This window comes from Thermobia domestica, chromosome 14, assembly GCF_964235325.1.
Source record: "Thermobia domestica chromosome 14, izTheDome1.hap1.1, whole genome shotgun sequence".
NCBI classification, from domain to species: domain Eukaryota; kingdom Metazoa; phylum Arthropoda; class Insecta; order Zygentoma; family Lepismatidae; genus Thermobia; species Thermobia domestica.
In genome coordinates, this window is record NC_137467.1 from 153846667 (window position 1) to 153862265 (window position 15599).

The window sequence follows — 15599 nt, forward strand, 5'->3', positions numbered from 1 at the left end:
ATGGCACCTGCAAACGTTTCTCAGGACAATTTACTGGAGGTGTGGCATAACTTATACGACAAAAAGCTACAACGTTCAAAACAAGATACGGATTTATCTGTTGGTGATACTGTTCGTATAAGTAAAACAAAACGTATCTTTGACAAGGGTTACCTCGAGAACTGGACTTGGGAAATATTCAGAGTAAAAGCCATTGTACCAAGAAACCCACCAGTGTATCGACTAGAGGATTTAAATCATCAACTCATCGATGGTGTTTTTTACAGAGAAGAATTACAACCAGTACCGCTCCCTTCGACGTTCCTCATCGATAAAATATTACGTACAAGAACAAAAGGTCGCAGAAAGGAGTATCTCGTCCAGTGGAAAGGATATCCTTCCTCATTCAATTCGTGGATCCCTGCAACTTCATTGAAGAAGAAGAAGAAGAATGGAACCTGATCAAGATTTTTACGTTACACTTCCCAGTAATAGTTCCATGGATTATTTTCCAGAAAATACATTGACTTCATATATTACGAAATTACAACGACGTGTAGAGTTTCGCCAGAAATGGGATGTGGCAATTGTAGAGATTCATTATCCACATTCTTTGCTGAACATTAACAGTAAAAACAATAAAATATATTACAAATCATCAAGTAGTAATGATCAGGAACCGTGGAAGGTTGTAACGATCCCTGTACGCTATTATAACAATATACGGGATCTTATTCATGCAATTAATATACATCATAAAGAAACCAATTTATTTATATCTCATGACGCAACTAATAATATATGCCTCATAAGACATCCCAAAAAGGAAATCCATACTTCTGTACAATTGTCACCAAGTGTTAGTTTAATGCTTGGATTTGACCCGAAAAGTGATTTAAAAGATATGGAAAAGGGACAATATACACCAGATGTACGATTAGGCTTACCATCACAAATGTACGTCTATTGTGACATTATTGAATCTGTCATTGTTGGAGATACAATGGTACCCTTGCTACGAATTGTCAACATGGATCCTGTGAATCATACTTTTGGAAGTCATGCAGTACAAATCTTTAATCCTGCACATTATGTTCCGGTGGAAAAAATGAATTTTGAGCAAATACAAATCGATATAAGGGATAGCACAGGTCATCCTATGCCATTCACCTTTGGAACGGTGTCTACAAAACTACATTTCCGTCGTCGTCGTCATGACTGATCCGTATTTGCAATACTACCAAAAACAAGCGTTATCCGGTATCGGCAACGTCTATGTGGGAAGTCCCTATCAAGCAGGACATGGCATTGGAAGTTTCCTTGGTGGCTTATTTCGTTCAGTGTTACCACTTGTGAAGCAAGGCGCTAAAACTGTGGGAAAAGAATTATTAAAATCAGGTGCCAATATGATTAATGATGTTGTGATCTTGAATCAACCGCTGGAAGAATCGTTTCATCAACGGATGCAAGAGGCAAAAACGAATTTACAAGAAAAAGCTAAAAATAAGTTGAAAACTATGCTGGGAAGTGGATATCATAAACGAAAATGGGATGACTGCTCTCAGTTTGAGGTTGACCTTCCAACGATCAACAACACCATCAATCCTACAAAGAGACGTAAATTATCACATAAGAAGAAGAAGAGATCATTGGCATCGTCACCAGATATTTTTGATTAATTCAACGATGGCTTTCTTACATCATCAATCCTGTGAATGTGTAAAAAGTGAATTGGACATTTTTTCAACGTTGCCCACGCAAACCAGTGTTCTGGACAATCGTATTATAGGCTACAAACCAATTAGTTCAATAGCTGAAAATTCACCAATAGAATTTGTAGTGAGTGGTAGCAGTGATGAATACATTGATTTGCCACAAACCTTATTATACATCCAAGCACAAATTGTGAAACCAGATGGTTCCCCCTTCATCAATACGGATAAAGCAATTGCACCTGTCAATGATTTTCTAAATGCTATGTTTAGTGAAGTACAAATCTACTTGAACAATAAACTGATTTCATTTCCGTCACATAATCATCCATATCGTTCGTACCTGGAAAAACTACTCAATTATAGTGATGGAGCTAAAAATACACATTTACAAACAGCAATGTGGTTTCAAGATACGGCTGGTCATATGAACGCAACCACAAGTGAGAACAAAGGATTTCAACAACGCTATGAACTGACAAAACAAAGTATGAAATTCGATATGATTGGACATCTTCATTGTGACATTTTTAATCAAGATAAATTTTTAATTCATGGAGTGGAATTACGTGTGAAACTTATTCCTGCAAAGGCAAACTTTTGTCTCATGGCCGGTGAAAGTGGTGTCAATGCAAAAATCAATATTCTAGATGCATCGTTGCAGGTGAAAAAAGTCAGCATCAGCCCTAGTGTTAAATTGGCACACAATAAAATTTTACAATCTACACCGGCAAAGTATCCTCTGACAAGGGTTCAAATGAAATCATTTACCATCCCGAAGGATATACAATCCAAAACTATTGATAACCTGTTTATGGGAACATTGCCAAATCGTATTATTGTAGGATTTACATCGAATGAAGCATCCAGTGGAACTATTACCACCAATCCATTTGAATTTCAACATCTAAACATTAATTTCTTTACATTGTACGTGGATGGAAAAGCTGTACCTTCAAAACCATTGCAACCCAACTTTGAAGAAAATCTCTACATTTCATCGTACCACACATTGTTCTCAGGCTCTGGCATACATTTTACCAATACTGGAAATACAATTTCAAGAGCCGACTACAAGAATGGATATACACTGTTTGTATTTGACCTAACTCCCGATTCTTCTGCTGGAGATTGTCACTATTGGAATTTACAACGACATGGAGCCATCCGATTGGAAGTTCATTTCCAAGAGAAATTAGCAGCACCTGCAAACTGTATTGTGTATGGAGAGTTTTCCTCACTCCTAGAGATCGACCACCAGCGCAACATTATCCTGGACTTTTAAATTACAAGGTACGTATACGTTATGTATCATTTCCATTCACGATGTTGAATACATTACAATTAGCTAGTGCTTTAAACGGTAGTCCATTATTCAGAAATCATTTTACCGGGGTATTTGCAAGCGATGAGTTGCCCTCACGGATTTCTCTTCCTCTGGCAATCATTGTAAATACAGATCCATCCACAAAACTAGGAAGCCATTGGATTGCAATTTATATTGATCATCGCGGTGTTGGAGAATATTTTGACAGCTATGGCCTTCCTCCTTATGTACCACAACATGTTGCATTCTTAAAACTTCATTGTATGTACTATAAATATAATAATAGCCAAATGCAAAGTCTTGGTTCATCCGTATGTGGCTATTATGCTTATTTTTATTTGTGCTGTAAAGCCCAAGGAAAATCTCTGCGTGAAATTCAATACTTGTTCACAACAGTACCCACGGTTAATGATCGTAGACTGCTGCAATATACCTTCCAGGTAATTTTATCATATTTATCATTGTAAGTGTATTGTTTAATCATCATCTATTTCTATACTAATCATCTTTTTCCTCGTTCTTTTTTACAGAATTCACAATACGAAGCTTTGCAAACGGGTGCTATGCTGCAAAACATGGAAACAAATCATTACAATCAAGAAGAGGGGGGCGGTCTAATGAAGAAACCCAGCTCAATATACAAACATTGTCAATAAGAAAGAAAAAGAAGAAACCAGAAATATGAATAAAATACAATTTATACTTATTTATGTGTTTTTATTGTCCATTCCATATACAACGTTATCAGATTCTCCTAAAGAACTGTGCGATATAAGACGAGAACCCTGTGCAAAGTTTCCACCTAATTCCTAGAGAACATTGACCAGGGACCTCGTCGCGCATCAAAACCAAATCATCGATCACGTGACTGTACTACACCCGAAGGGTCCTACCAAATTGAAAGGGGATACCCGTCCATACCTTATCAAATAGGATACATTGAGTCAGTAACCGAACACGTGGTTGTACTTAAAAATTTGAAAATAGGACCACCGAAACATATTGAGGTCCTGTACTATGCTTCAATTGGACAATTTCAGTGAACCCCCCATTGCCAAAATTTAAGAAGGGTGCCCATGTCTTATGATAGGATATGGACCCCTGTAATCATAGAATCTCATCAAAGGGGATAAAATGGACCAAAAAAAACAAACACGTGGTACAACGTTTATATTTTGGAAATTTTGTACCCCTAAAATGGAACGATGTAGACCATCCAAATTTATCATGATACATATTGAGGTCCTGTACTATAATACCAAATGTTTAAATTGAGCATTTTCCAAAATTTAAGGGGTGGGCCAAGGTACCCCTCCCGGGGTGCACCAATGTACCTATGTCTTATGATAGATAATGAACCCCTATACATGACCATATAACCATATAAGGTAATAGAACCTCATCAAAGGGGGATAAAATGTACCAAATACCAAACACTTGGTTGTACTAAAATTTTGGCAATTTTGTACCCCTAAAAGGGAACGAGGTGGACCACCCAAATTTATAGTGATCTATATTAGTGTTCTATACTATAATACCAAATGTTTAAATTGGGCAATTTCCAAAATTAAAGGGGTGGGCCAAGGTACCCCTCCCAAAAATTTAAAGGGGTGCACAAATGTACCTATGTCTTATGATAGGTAATGGACCCCTATACATGACCATATAACTATATAAGGTAATAGGACCTCATCAAAGGGGATAAAATCGACCAAAAACCAAACACGTGGTACAACGTATTGCTTACGTTTATAGTTTTGGCAATTTTGTACCCCTAGAAGGGAATGAGGTGGACCACCCAAATTTATCATAATACATATTAGGGTCCTATACTATAATACCCAATGTTTAAATTGGGCAATTTCCAAAATTGAAGGGGTGGGCCAAAGTACCCCTCCCAAATTTTTCAAGGGGTGCATTAATATACCCATATGTTATGAAAGGTAATGGACCCCTGTATACGCCCATATAACTATATAAGGTAATAATACCTCATCCAAGGGGATAAATTAGGTCAAAAACCTCCGAAAATTCAATTTTTGGCAATTTTTTACCCATGAAAGGGAACGACATAGACACCCAATACTGATAGAGGTACATACTATGGTCCTAGGCTACCATACCCAATTTTTAGATTTGGCAATTTCTAAAATTTAAGGGGGGGTGGTCCTATGTACCCCTGCCAAAATTTAGGGGGTGGGCCAAGGTACCCCTGCCAAAATTTAGAGGGGGTGGTCCTAGGTACCCCTAGGTCATTGACCCCAGGCCAAGGTCATTGACCTTTGACCTATGACGTCACAAAAATTTTTGCTGACTCGGCTCAATATACGTCGGCCCCTACTACTGCCTTCATGGTACGTGATGGCAGAAATTTCCACCTCCGAACTCTTTCTGATAAAATGACCTAGGGTCAGACTTTAATTCGTCGTAAGTTAAGAAATTGAACTTGTAGTTTCACGTGTCATCATTCGTGACTCCTTTAGTGTATCAGTATACTATAGGATGAACGTTACCGTTCGTTGTTTCTTAGGAGCTTTTGAATGCACCCAGTTTGACATGCCTTTTTATTTGAAAGTTTTCGATGTCTTTTCTTTCAATGAAAATGTTCTACGTATGGAAACATAAATTACAAAGCCAGCAGATGCTCACATTTATACATAGTTTCGAAATATTGTGTCATTAAGTATTCCAATCAATGTTATTTTTTTCTACAATTAATAAAATTTCGACATGTCTTATTATACTTAAAAAAAAACAAAACATAACTGCATAATTTCTGCCGATTGCAAAAGTTGACTTGTAGGCTCGAACTTGGCATCTTTGGTTTACTGTTTTCGAATATACCCGAGGTTGAACTTGCCTCAAAACAGTCACAATCAATCAGATCAACCTTTTTGGAATAAAGTGTAGATAGGTCCTACCTGCAAATAAAGAAACGAACCATCAACGCAATAGAGCTTACACCACCAAAGAAAAATCAAGACAAAGAAAGTAAATTGGTAAATAAGGTACACGGAATATCTCAAACAAAACACGTCTTTCGTTATCTGATAGTCATCCAAATAATTGCAGGTCCCTTTACAATAACAAGGTACGTGAAGTTACTTCGATTCCTGGTAGAACATAGAAATAGAAGGCGTATCTTGTTTTGCAGCTGCCTCTAGTGGGTATTTGAAACATCAGTTGTGGGGAAACAATATTCGTCAGTAGAGAGTCGCCATTTCCCGGTGCGGGTAACAGAGAACGCCACTTTAGGCTGCCAGTGAAGCAAGCACTGTTAGATACGAGGAGGCGACGCGAGTTGTATGTCACTTCGTAGTACAAGAGTCGGTTGAAGTGGAAGCACTGTTACGGATATATATTTGGCGCTTTTGTTCAGAAATGGACACAATCAAGGCAGCTGAAGAACGACAAAAGGGGAAGTGACGCAAGAGAAAGGAAAATCGTCAACTCTGGAAAATAAATGTTTACTCTTTGACTTTGAGAGTCGTAATGGTGGGAAAACTGTGCAAGAAACACGTTTGTTTTCGGTTTTATTTATATTTATTTACTTATTTATTTGACAATGTTGCCATTACTTTCAGGTCCCGGGAAAAATATATGTTCTACCTGAGGGTATTACAAAATTTTTAACAAAAAAATTAGCGAGTGTCCTCTCCCCAAATTTTTCCTGCGATTTTTTAAAATTTTCAACACGTAAAGAAACAAAGAAAATGCACGTCGATATTTAAAAAAAGAACGCACATTTACATCTACATAGTCCCTACAATCTATTAAACTTTCAAACTATTTCGATCACCTCTACAAAAATTTAATATATACAGTATTTAATTTTGAGGGCCGCGGTGGCTCAGTGGTGGAGCGTTCACCTCTGAGCTTGGGGTCCCGGGTTTGATCCCAGCCCCAGCCAAGTGAACTTTGTGGTGGACAAACAACGTGTGCGTGGGTTTTCTCGGGGTTCTCCCGTTTCCTCCCACTTTATTCATTCCACCCTTTCATTCATCACTCATCATCACCGTCTCCTTTAGCCTAACCGGCATAACCGTGGGACGTAAAACTTAAAGATTTCATTTCATTTCATTTCAATTTTGAGCATGTATGATAGAATAATCCTGTAAGGGGTGAGGGTAGGGTCAAAACATTTATTGAGGTAGTTTTAGGTCAAGGGTAACATTTTGGGTCAATAACGACCCAACACTAGGAAAGACCCTTTAGGGAGCAATCTTCAATTATTATAGTTCATTAAAGCTTTTCATGCTAAGAGAAAATTAAAGAAGAGAAAGTGTTGTAGAAAATGGTGTTTTGTTGCAATGCTTTTGAATAATTCAATTCTAAGATATACAAGTTTACGAGGACATATGCAAAGTCACTAATTAACACGCACTGCTTAACAGAAATGGCCGTCACTCACAAATGTGATGGTATTTTTTTTTTTTTTTTTTTTTGGAAACCAGTTTTGTGCTGCCAAAATGTACAAAAATTAAAAGAAAACAACCAGCAACCCTATGATTAAAAAAAAAAGAATGAAAGTATTTCATTTGTTGCATAAAATCAAAAGTTTCAAACGCTGTTTGGATGTCTAGACAGAAGTTACTGTTAATCAGCGTCTTAATTAAACTGTTTGATACTAAGTTCATGAAATAGCGTACATGAAATTTTTCGACCTCAAGAAATTTTAACCTGTGTTTCACTTAATAAACTTAATATATACTAAAGAGGTATAAAGTAAAAATAGTCATTTCTAAGGCAGAAAATGAAGTGAATTGAAATCCAAGTTTTGCATCAATTTTACCACTCACAAAAAAGTGAAAACACCGCACTCTAGTTTAAATCTTTCATACATAATTACGAGGATGATTCAGAAAGTAATGCCTCCAAGGTGATACCTTGATTTGTGTTTGACAGATAGCACCTGTACAGGTGTCAGTGGAAAGCTTGCAATGACAGCTATAAATGGTTGCATCATTTTTCAACATAGTCACCATTACGGGCAACACACTTGCGCCAACACGAAACCAGGTTTTTCATACCGTCGGCAAAGAATTGTGGTGTCTGCTTGCGACACCATTGCCGCATTGCTGTTTCCACCTCCGCGTCACAACTGTAGCATTGGCTCTTAAGGCTATCCTTAAGTCTGGAGAAGAGCCAAACGTCGCAGGACGCAAGATACGGAGTATAGGCATGATGAGGCAGAATGTCGACAACACTTCCCCAGTGGATGGTACAACTCTGATTTTTTTGGCATAGGACGTGTGGATACTCCATTGACTGATGCTTCGTTTCCGGATCGTAATGGTGTATCCACGACTCGTCGCCGGCGATGAATGTTCCTGGGCGCACAACCATCTGTAGTCAGAAATTCAATGACAGCCCACTGTTTCAACTGGACATCAGCACTGGATACTATGGAACGAGAAGAGGTATTCATTACTGTGGAACGAGAAGAAGTATTAACGTGAAACAAGTGATATTCTATATCTTAAACATTAGTGCATTAATGGTAAACAGCTCAGAATGTTTGCAGTACTATATTGACCAAGTTGTGGGCTTGGAGGCATTACTTTCTGAATCACCCTCGTTTGATCCTAATTAATTAAATTCTCCAATATCATTAATGTTCAACATATAAAGATGTCCAAAGACGAGACGAGCTCAATTGATAAATCTTGTTGAGCTGAATAAAATGATATTTGTAAGTGGGAAAACTCATGCATTGTTGGCCCAGTAAAATTAGACTTTCACGTCAAAAAATATTAAAACACTGTAGTGATGTCCGCTATTTCTGTTGAAGCATATGACTCTATGAAGAGTCTAAGGACTTTTCTTGTCGAATTCTTAACTTACAATTTTTCTCAGAACAATTTTCGTCGAAAACTTTATAAATTTTGAGACAATTCCAAAATATTAGAATTCATTTCCTTTTTCACCAACCAAAAAAAAAAAAAAAGGCTCATACTAATCGTACTTTCATGACATGCTGAGGACATCAAAACAAAAATGTTTACAAACATCCAGCTTTATTGGAATTTCTTTTGAAGTTTCTCCTTATTTGTCTCATTTCGCTAGGCTATAACGAGAAAATGGAGAGAAAACTATTTTCTAAACCTAAAAAATGATGAGAGAGCACTAATTAAGTTCTCCATTGTAACACTAGCAAGGCGAAAGTAGGTCTACATAGTATGGCTAATGAGAAACCATTAACTCTTAAATTTTAATTTATGTTTCATATCGTCCAAATACGAAATATAACAGTCAATAGATTATGTCAGACTTATTTAAAAATATGCTGGAAAGTAGATTCCCATCCGTAAATTTGGAGAAAATTGAAGAGAAGAACTAACTTTGTTGCACTAAAAATATGTTATTAGCGATCAATAATAATCGTCAGATTTTATTTTGTTGGGAGAAATTATTTTTGTATATATGTACTGTATACATAGCAAAATATACTTTTAAGTAGCCTATTGTTCGTCGTGTTTTCCTAACAGCATAAGTAAGTAAGAAGTTAAAAGTATATGTAAGGAGTTAAAAGCGTAAGTAGGAAGTTAAAAGCGTAAGTAGTAAGTTGAAAACATAAATAAGAAGTTAAAAGCATAAGTAAGAAGTTAAAATCATAAATAAGAAGTTAAAAGCACAAATAAGAAGTTAAAAGCATGAGTAAGAAGTTAAAACATGTCAGAAGTTAAACAAGTAGGCAGTTAGAAAGATAAGTAAGAGGTTAAAATTATAAGTAAGAAGATAGAAGCATAAGAAGAAGTTAAAACGTAAGTAAGAAGTTAAAAACATAAGTAAGTAACTTAGTTAAGAACATAAGTGGGAAGTTAAAGGAATAAGTAAGAAGTTAAAAGCAAAAGCAAGAAGCTAAAATCGTAAGTAGCTAAAAGCATAGGTAAGAACCTAAAAGCATAAGTAAGAAGTTAAAAACATAAGTAAGAATTTAAAAGAATAAGTATAAATTTCAAAACATAAACAAGAAATTAGAAGCATAAGTAAGAAGTTAAAATATAAAGAGGAAGTTAAAAGTATAAGAAGGCAAAAACATAAGTAAGAAGTAAAAGCATGAGTAAGAAGTTAAAACATAAGTAAGAAGTTAAAATCATAGTAGCTAGGAAGTTAAAATAATAAGTAAGAAGCTAAAAACATAAGTAATAATAGAAAGCATAAGTAAGAAGTTAAAAGTACAAGCAAGAAGCTAAAAGCGTAAGTAAGAAGTTAAAAGCACAAACAACGAGTTAAAAGCATGAGTAAGAAATTAAAACATAAGTAAGAAGTTAAACAAGTAAGTAGTTAGAAACATAAGTAAGAGGTTAAAATTATAAGTAAGAAGATAAAAACATAAGTAAAAAGTTAAAAGCATAAGTAGGAAGTTAAAAGCATAAGTAAGAAGTTAAAAACAAAAGTAGGAAGTTAAAGCATAAATAAGACGCTAAAAGCATAAGTAAGAAGTTAAAAGAAAAGTAAGCAGTTAAAGGCATAAGTAAGGAATGTAAAAAGACAGAAATCTATACTACTTTATCAGTTAGTATGCACTTAAAATATAATCGATATATACTTGAATGTTACAGGTACTTGCCCATTATTTGTATCAATTTCTCTACGACATCTTGGCGCTTTAGAGCAGAAACTCCTCGGAGGCGAGCAAATAAGTTCAGCACACTTCTTCCACTAAAATTCTCTAACAGTATGTTTTGTTCTGGAGCATAGCTTATTTGAGTCAGATACTGATATAAATAAAATAAAAGCAAAATATGACTTTATAAATCATGAATAATAAAAGCTATTGAGCAACTGAGAAAGGAGTACTACGGTATTCAGTAATTTGTTTTATATCTCAATAAAATTCATTTAAGACATTACAGTTATAACAAAATATCCTTGCACTCGGTCTAGAAAGTGTAACAGCTTTTTCGGGCGAGCCATCTTGAGTGAGTTTTCCCCCCTGGATTTCCCTCATTCACACCAGGCGAATGCCGGGATGGTACTTAACATAATGGTTCCAGGCCGTTTCCTTTCTTTCCCCAATCCTTTCTTCCTTCCCTTTCATCGGATAGTGTGCTTGCCATTCCTCATATACGTGACGGACTATACAGAGAAAAATACGTTCTCCGGACAGCGGTATATTGTACCAATATACGGTATCCTCTTGCTTAGTATAAAAATCAGTATGGAGCATACGTTATCCGTATGCTACATAGGCACTGCACTTAGATGTTACATCATATACAATTTTCCGTATATCACATGCATATACTTATGTTACCTTCGTCAGCTATATGTTATATACGTCCATTTGTATGTGAGATCCTGACTGCCTATATTGTATCATACGGAAAGTATTTATAGATGGAACACTTATACAGAAAGTATTATAAAACGTTTTCAGTTATACGTCTGCTGTACGTTAAGTCCAAAAACTACACGAATTACGCATGTAACCTATCTTTTTAAGTACGCCACCTACAATTTTTTTTCTCAGTGCAAATAGCTTAAGATACCGACAGCCCAGAAATCTAATCCCTAATCCTAATCCTAAAATATTTTTAGGTGATATTAAAGAAGACAAGAGATATCTTAAGATAAGGGAACTAGTATGTGCCCTATCCATGTTTCAGAATCCTGCGATACTTCCACAACAATTTGTATAGAAGTAATTGGCGACTACTTCAAATTATATTCCCATAGCCAAACCCCCTCTATAAAAATTGTTGCTTGAGTACCGTAGGATTCTGAAACATGGATATTTGGATAGGGCACACATTAGTTCGTAAGTGAAGTCTTAACCCAATTATGGTAGGTCCCATAGTTTTAGCGCCATGGACCTTTAAATTTCATTTTTTTCATGTTTCCGGCAACCTATAACTCCGAAAGGAAGCATGTGTGCACCCAGTTTGGTCTATGTTTTTTGTCTTATCTTGGTATCAGGAATCACCTTCCAAACATTGTTGATGTTGTTTCGAAAAACCCTATATATATACAAAAAGAGACACGCGTATCGTACACTTCTGCAAATTCACTCCGACAATAAATTCCTTTCTTTCTGGTTTTGCTAAAACTCAAAGAAGCTGTGGTGGTTCCGTGTAGCGTAGTCGCTAACGTTCTCGCCTTTGGTGCGAGAGGTCCTGGGTTCGATTCCCAGTGGGGGCACTCGGTCGAAAAAGTGTAAAACGCTTTTTCAGGCCAGCCACTCTGAATGAGTTTTTCCTGGGTTTTCGTCACTCACACCAGGCAAATGCAGGGGTCATATCTAACTTATGGGTCCCAGGCCGCTTCCTTCTTTCCGACATCCTTTCTTCCTTCCCCTTTCCCGGACAGTGTGTTCGCCGAGGGACGTCATCCCTCAATCGTGAAGGGCTAAATGGCCTTAGATGCTGAAAGCCCAGAAATCTAAATCCTAACCTCAAAGAAACTGTGGGAAAATACGCAATATCTGTAAAATTGTTCTACTGAAATCGCGAACAAAATCAAGGATTTGAGTGGTTTTGCTTTCTCATAGAGCTGACTGTACTTAAGTAGAATATTGAAGATGTAAAGAATCAGAAAAAAATATTTTAAAAATGAATCAGTGAGTTTAAAACGAAAATCAAAAGGGTTTACTGAAAATACCATTTCTTATTCAAAATATTTCTGTGGAACATATGTACCATATGTTAAGGCATTTCATTTCTCAAAATACCGAAAATGTAGTGAGAGTGGGTATTTAATTATATAGAAATTGTAATTCTTCTACATTTTTGGAATATTCCTTCTTTTTCCACTTACCAATTCGATTATTCGATTATTTTATGGAGTTGTGAAAAAGGATGATATTAATCAGGTAACGCCTTAAGTACCGTACTTATTAAAATACAAAGATGCATCTTAAGTCTGGAAATATTTACATTTATACGCCGTGATCGACCGCAAGTACAAGGTCAAACTGGTCTAAAAAGGAGTGTGAAAAGTGGACAATTTAAAACGGAGGCCACTACTCCGTCAATATGGGTTTAGGTACAAAACCTCGCTTAACAAACCTGGCCTGGCCAGAAGCTCGCCGCTCAAAACATCACGGGCCAAATTTTTTCCTGACCAATATCTCGCCTGACTAAAGTATCGCCACCGAAAACTTCGCGTCCCAAAATCTCGTCTTTCCAAAAGGTGGCGGTCCTAAATCTCGCGATACAGAATCTACCGTGGCCTAAATCACACGATAAGTAATCTCACCTAGGAAAAATGTCGTCAGTAGAAAATCTCATTACGATTTCTTCGATGTAGAATGTTCTATATATTGGTATATGTATATATTTAAACATTATATATATATATAGATAGATATATATAGATAGATAGATAAAATAAAAAAAAAATCTAACGTGTACTTTGGAATTTACATATAACGAAACAACACCCATAAACTTATAAACAGCTCTATGAAAATACTAGTCGTAGAATTTTGAAATTTTGTATAAATACTCCTCTTGCACCCGAAAGTGTAGGTAATACTGTGTTTTATGCTATTTTTAGGCGTTCGTCAGATCTCCGAAACTATTAGGCGTGGAAATGTGAAATTTTGTATAAATTTTATCCTTGCATTCTAGAATGCGATTATTTGTTAGTTGAAATGTGTGCCTTAAGGGGCATTGGAGTGGACTTGATTTTTGTTTTTGTCATTCGCCAAATGTTATGCGTAACATCTTGAAATTTGGTACAAATGCAGATAAGAGGATGGTTTGTGAAATACGTCTCCTAAAAAGTTTCGGGAGGCACCTTGAGTTTTTTTTTCCTTCACGCCAAATCCTTTACGCCTTTACGCCAATTTTGTACAAATGTTCTCGTTACATCATATGTTCAATAATAATAATAATAATAATAATAATAATAATAATAATAATAATAATAATAATAATAATAATAATAATAATAGCATTTGTAATATGGAATTCCATATCACTCATTGGGTAAATTTTATGGAAGTTTTGGCCAAGTGAGATTTTGGTCCACGTGGTTTTGAGCACGCGAGGTTTTGGGTACACGAGAGTTTGGGCGGCAAGGTTTTGTCTACGCGAGGTTTTGGGCAGCGAGGTTTCATCCACGCGATCTTTTGGCCCACGAGATTCTGCCCGTATCCCTCAATATCTTCAGTTAGTTTTTAGTCGCAGTGACGATGAGTTCTCAACAACATCTGATACGTGAATTCTTACTTTATGAGTTCGAACTCGTTCAGAACACTGCAGCAGCGATCCGAAACATTTGTCGTGTGAAAGGAATGGTGTTGTAAACCATAGAACAACAACTGGTTAGTTCCAGAAATTTCGTGCAAATTGTAAAAATGTCGAAGATTATCCAATGTCTTTTTGTAGGACTTACGAATTATCCTTGTACATCCTATTACTATTATTTGGGACTAAAATAAAATAATACGAACTATTATAAATACTGGAAATATGCGGGGTGTCCTAAAAGTAATAGCGACAAATAAAATCCCAGATTCCTGTACTAAAACAAGAAAAAAGTTGATATAACATACAGTGCGGAAGTGGATAGGAGTGCTGATTTACAAAACCGCATTGAAGGTGCGTGTGAACACTTACGCAACACCCGGGAATGATGGAATGCATTTGAAACTCACGATTAGCATGTTGCATAGATGTGAGAGGACAGCACTTTGAAGTCATACGAAAGTTTGAACATTTTCTGTAGGTACGGTTATTGTTGCCACGTATGACCTAGTAGTTTCTAAATGGCATGACAAACATCTTGGCATTTGAAGGCGGCATTCCAAGTTCCCCTTAAATGCTGCTAGCAAATGAGAGGCGAGCGGTGCTGCCACGTTTATTTTGTACACATCCACGTCTATCCCCTATCACCTGGTCGCGCTATAGTATGTCTGCGTAGCCATAGTCACACCCCTTAGCCATAGTCAACGTCACGTCAGAGCTTTCGTTTTATTCGTTTAGCTGAAATGCCAAGATGTTTGTCATAGGCTTTAGTGCTATCTGTGTAAGATACTACGTTACAAATACAATACGCCGTTGTGAATTCTGCCTGTTATTTCATTACATGGCACAACTAGATGCACTTGTTCTTATTTTTACCCTCTCTCTGCAAGTTTCTATCTGGCATACTACTTTCCATTGCCCCTGAGATTATACAAATATGCTTAGTGATCTTTACTTTGACTTCCATTGTGCATGTGCGTGCAATCGTGCGATGATAACAATTTTTCTTCTGTATGTTTTCCATCTTTACTACACCGTTTCATTATCCTAAATGACGTATGGGGAATCTTTGATGCAGTTATGTAACACGCACTTAACATGTCAAGCCGATATGATTTTTATGTCTTTCTGAACCCCCTTCCTAGCTCCTATCATTATTCTGCTGGCAGGTGTGAAGTTCCTTTCCCCCACATTCGAAGCTGTCTAGCTTCGTCCCTGTCCATTTCCGGACTAAATGTCTTATAAACATTTTTCTTGTTTTGATGTCAAGAACCCGTGGTTTCATTTTACGCTATTACTTTCGGGACACCCTTTAGTGCTGCTTTGAAAATTTAAGTAACCACATCAAAATCAGCAAACAAATACGAAAGAAAGACATTGCACGTA

General features: G+C 36.5%; 1 protein-coding gene across 1 annotated transcript in view; it reads right to left on the reverse strand.

Moving 5' to 3' along the window:
* LOC145670413 (phospholipid-transporting ATPase ABCA3-like) overlaps positions 1 to 15599 on the reverse strand; it is a 541163-nt gene that overhangs the window by 72698 nt on the left and 452866 nt on the right. Inside the window, exon 22 of the mRNA XM_081739072.1 lies at positions 10592 to 10739. Within this exon, the coding sequence (XP_081595198.1) occupies positions 10592 to 10739 (148 nt within the window). The remainder of the gene's footprint in view (positions 1 to 10591; positions 10740 to 15599) is intronic.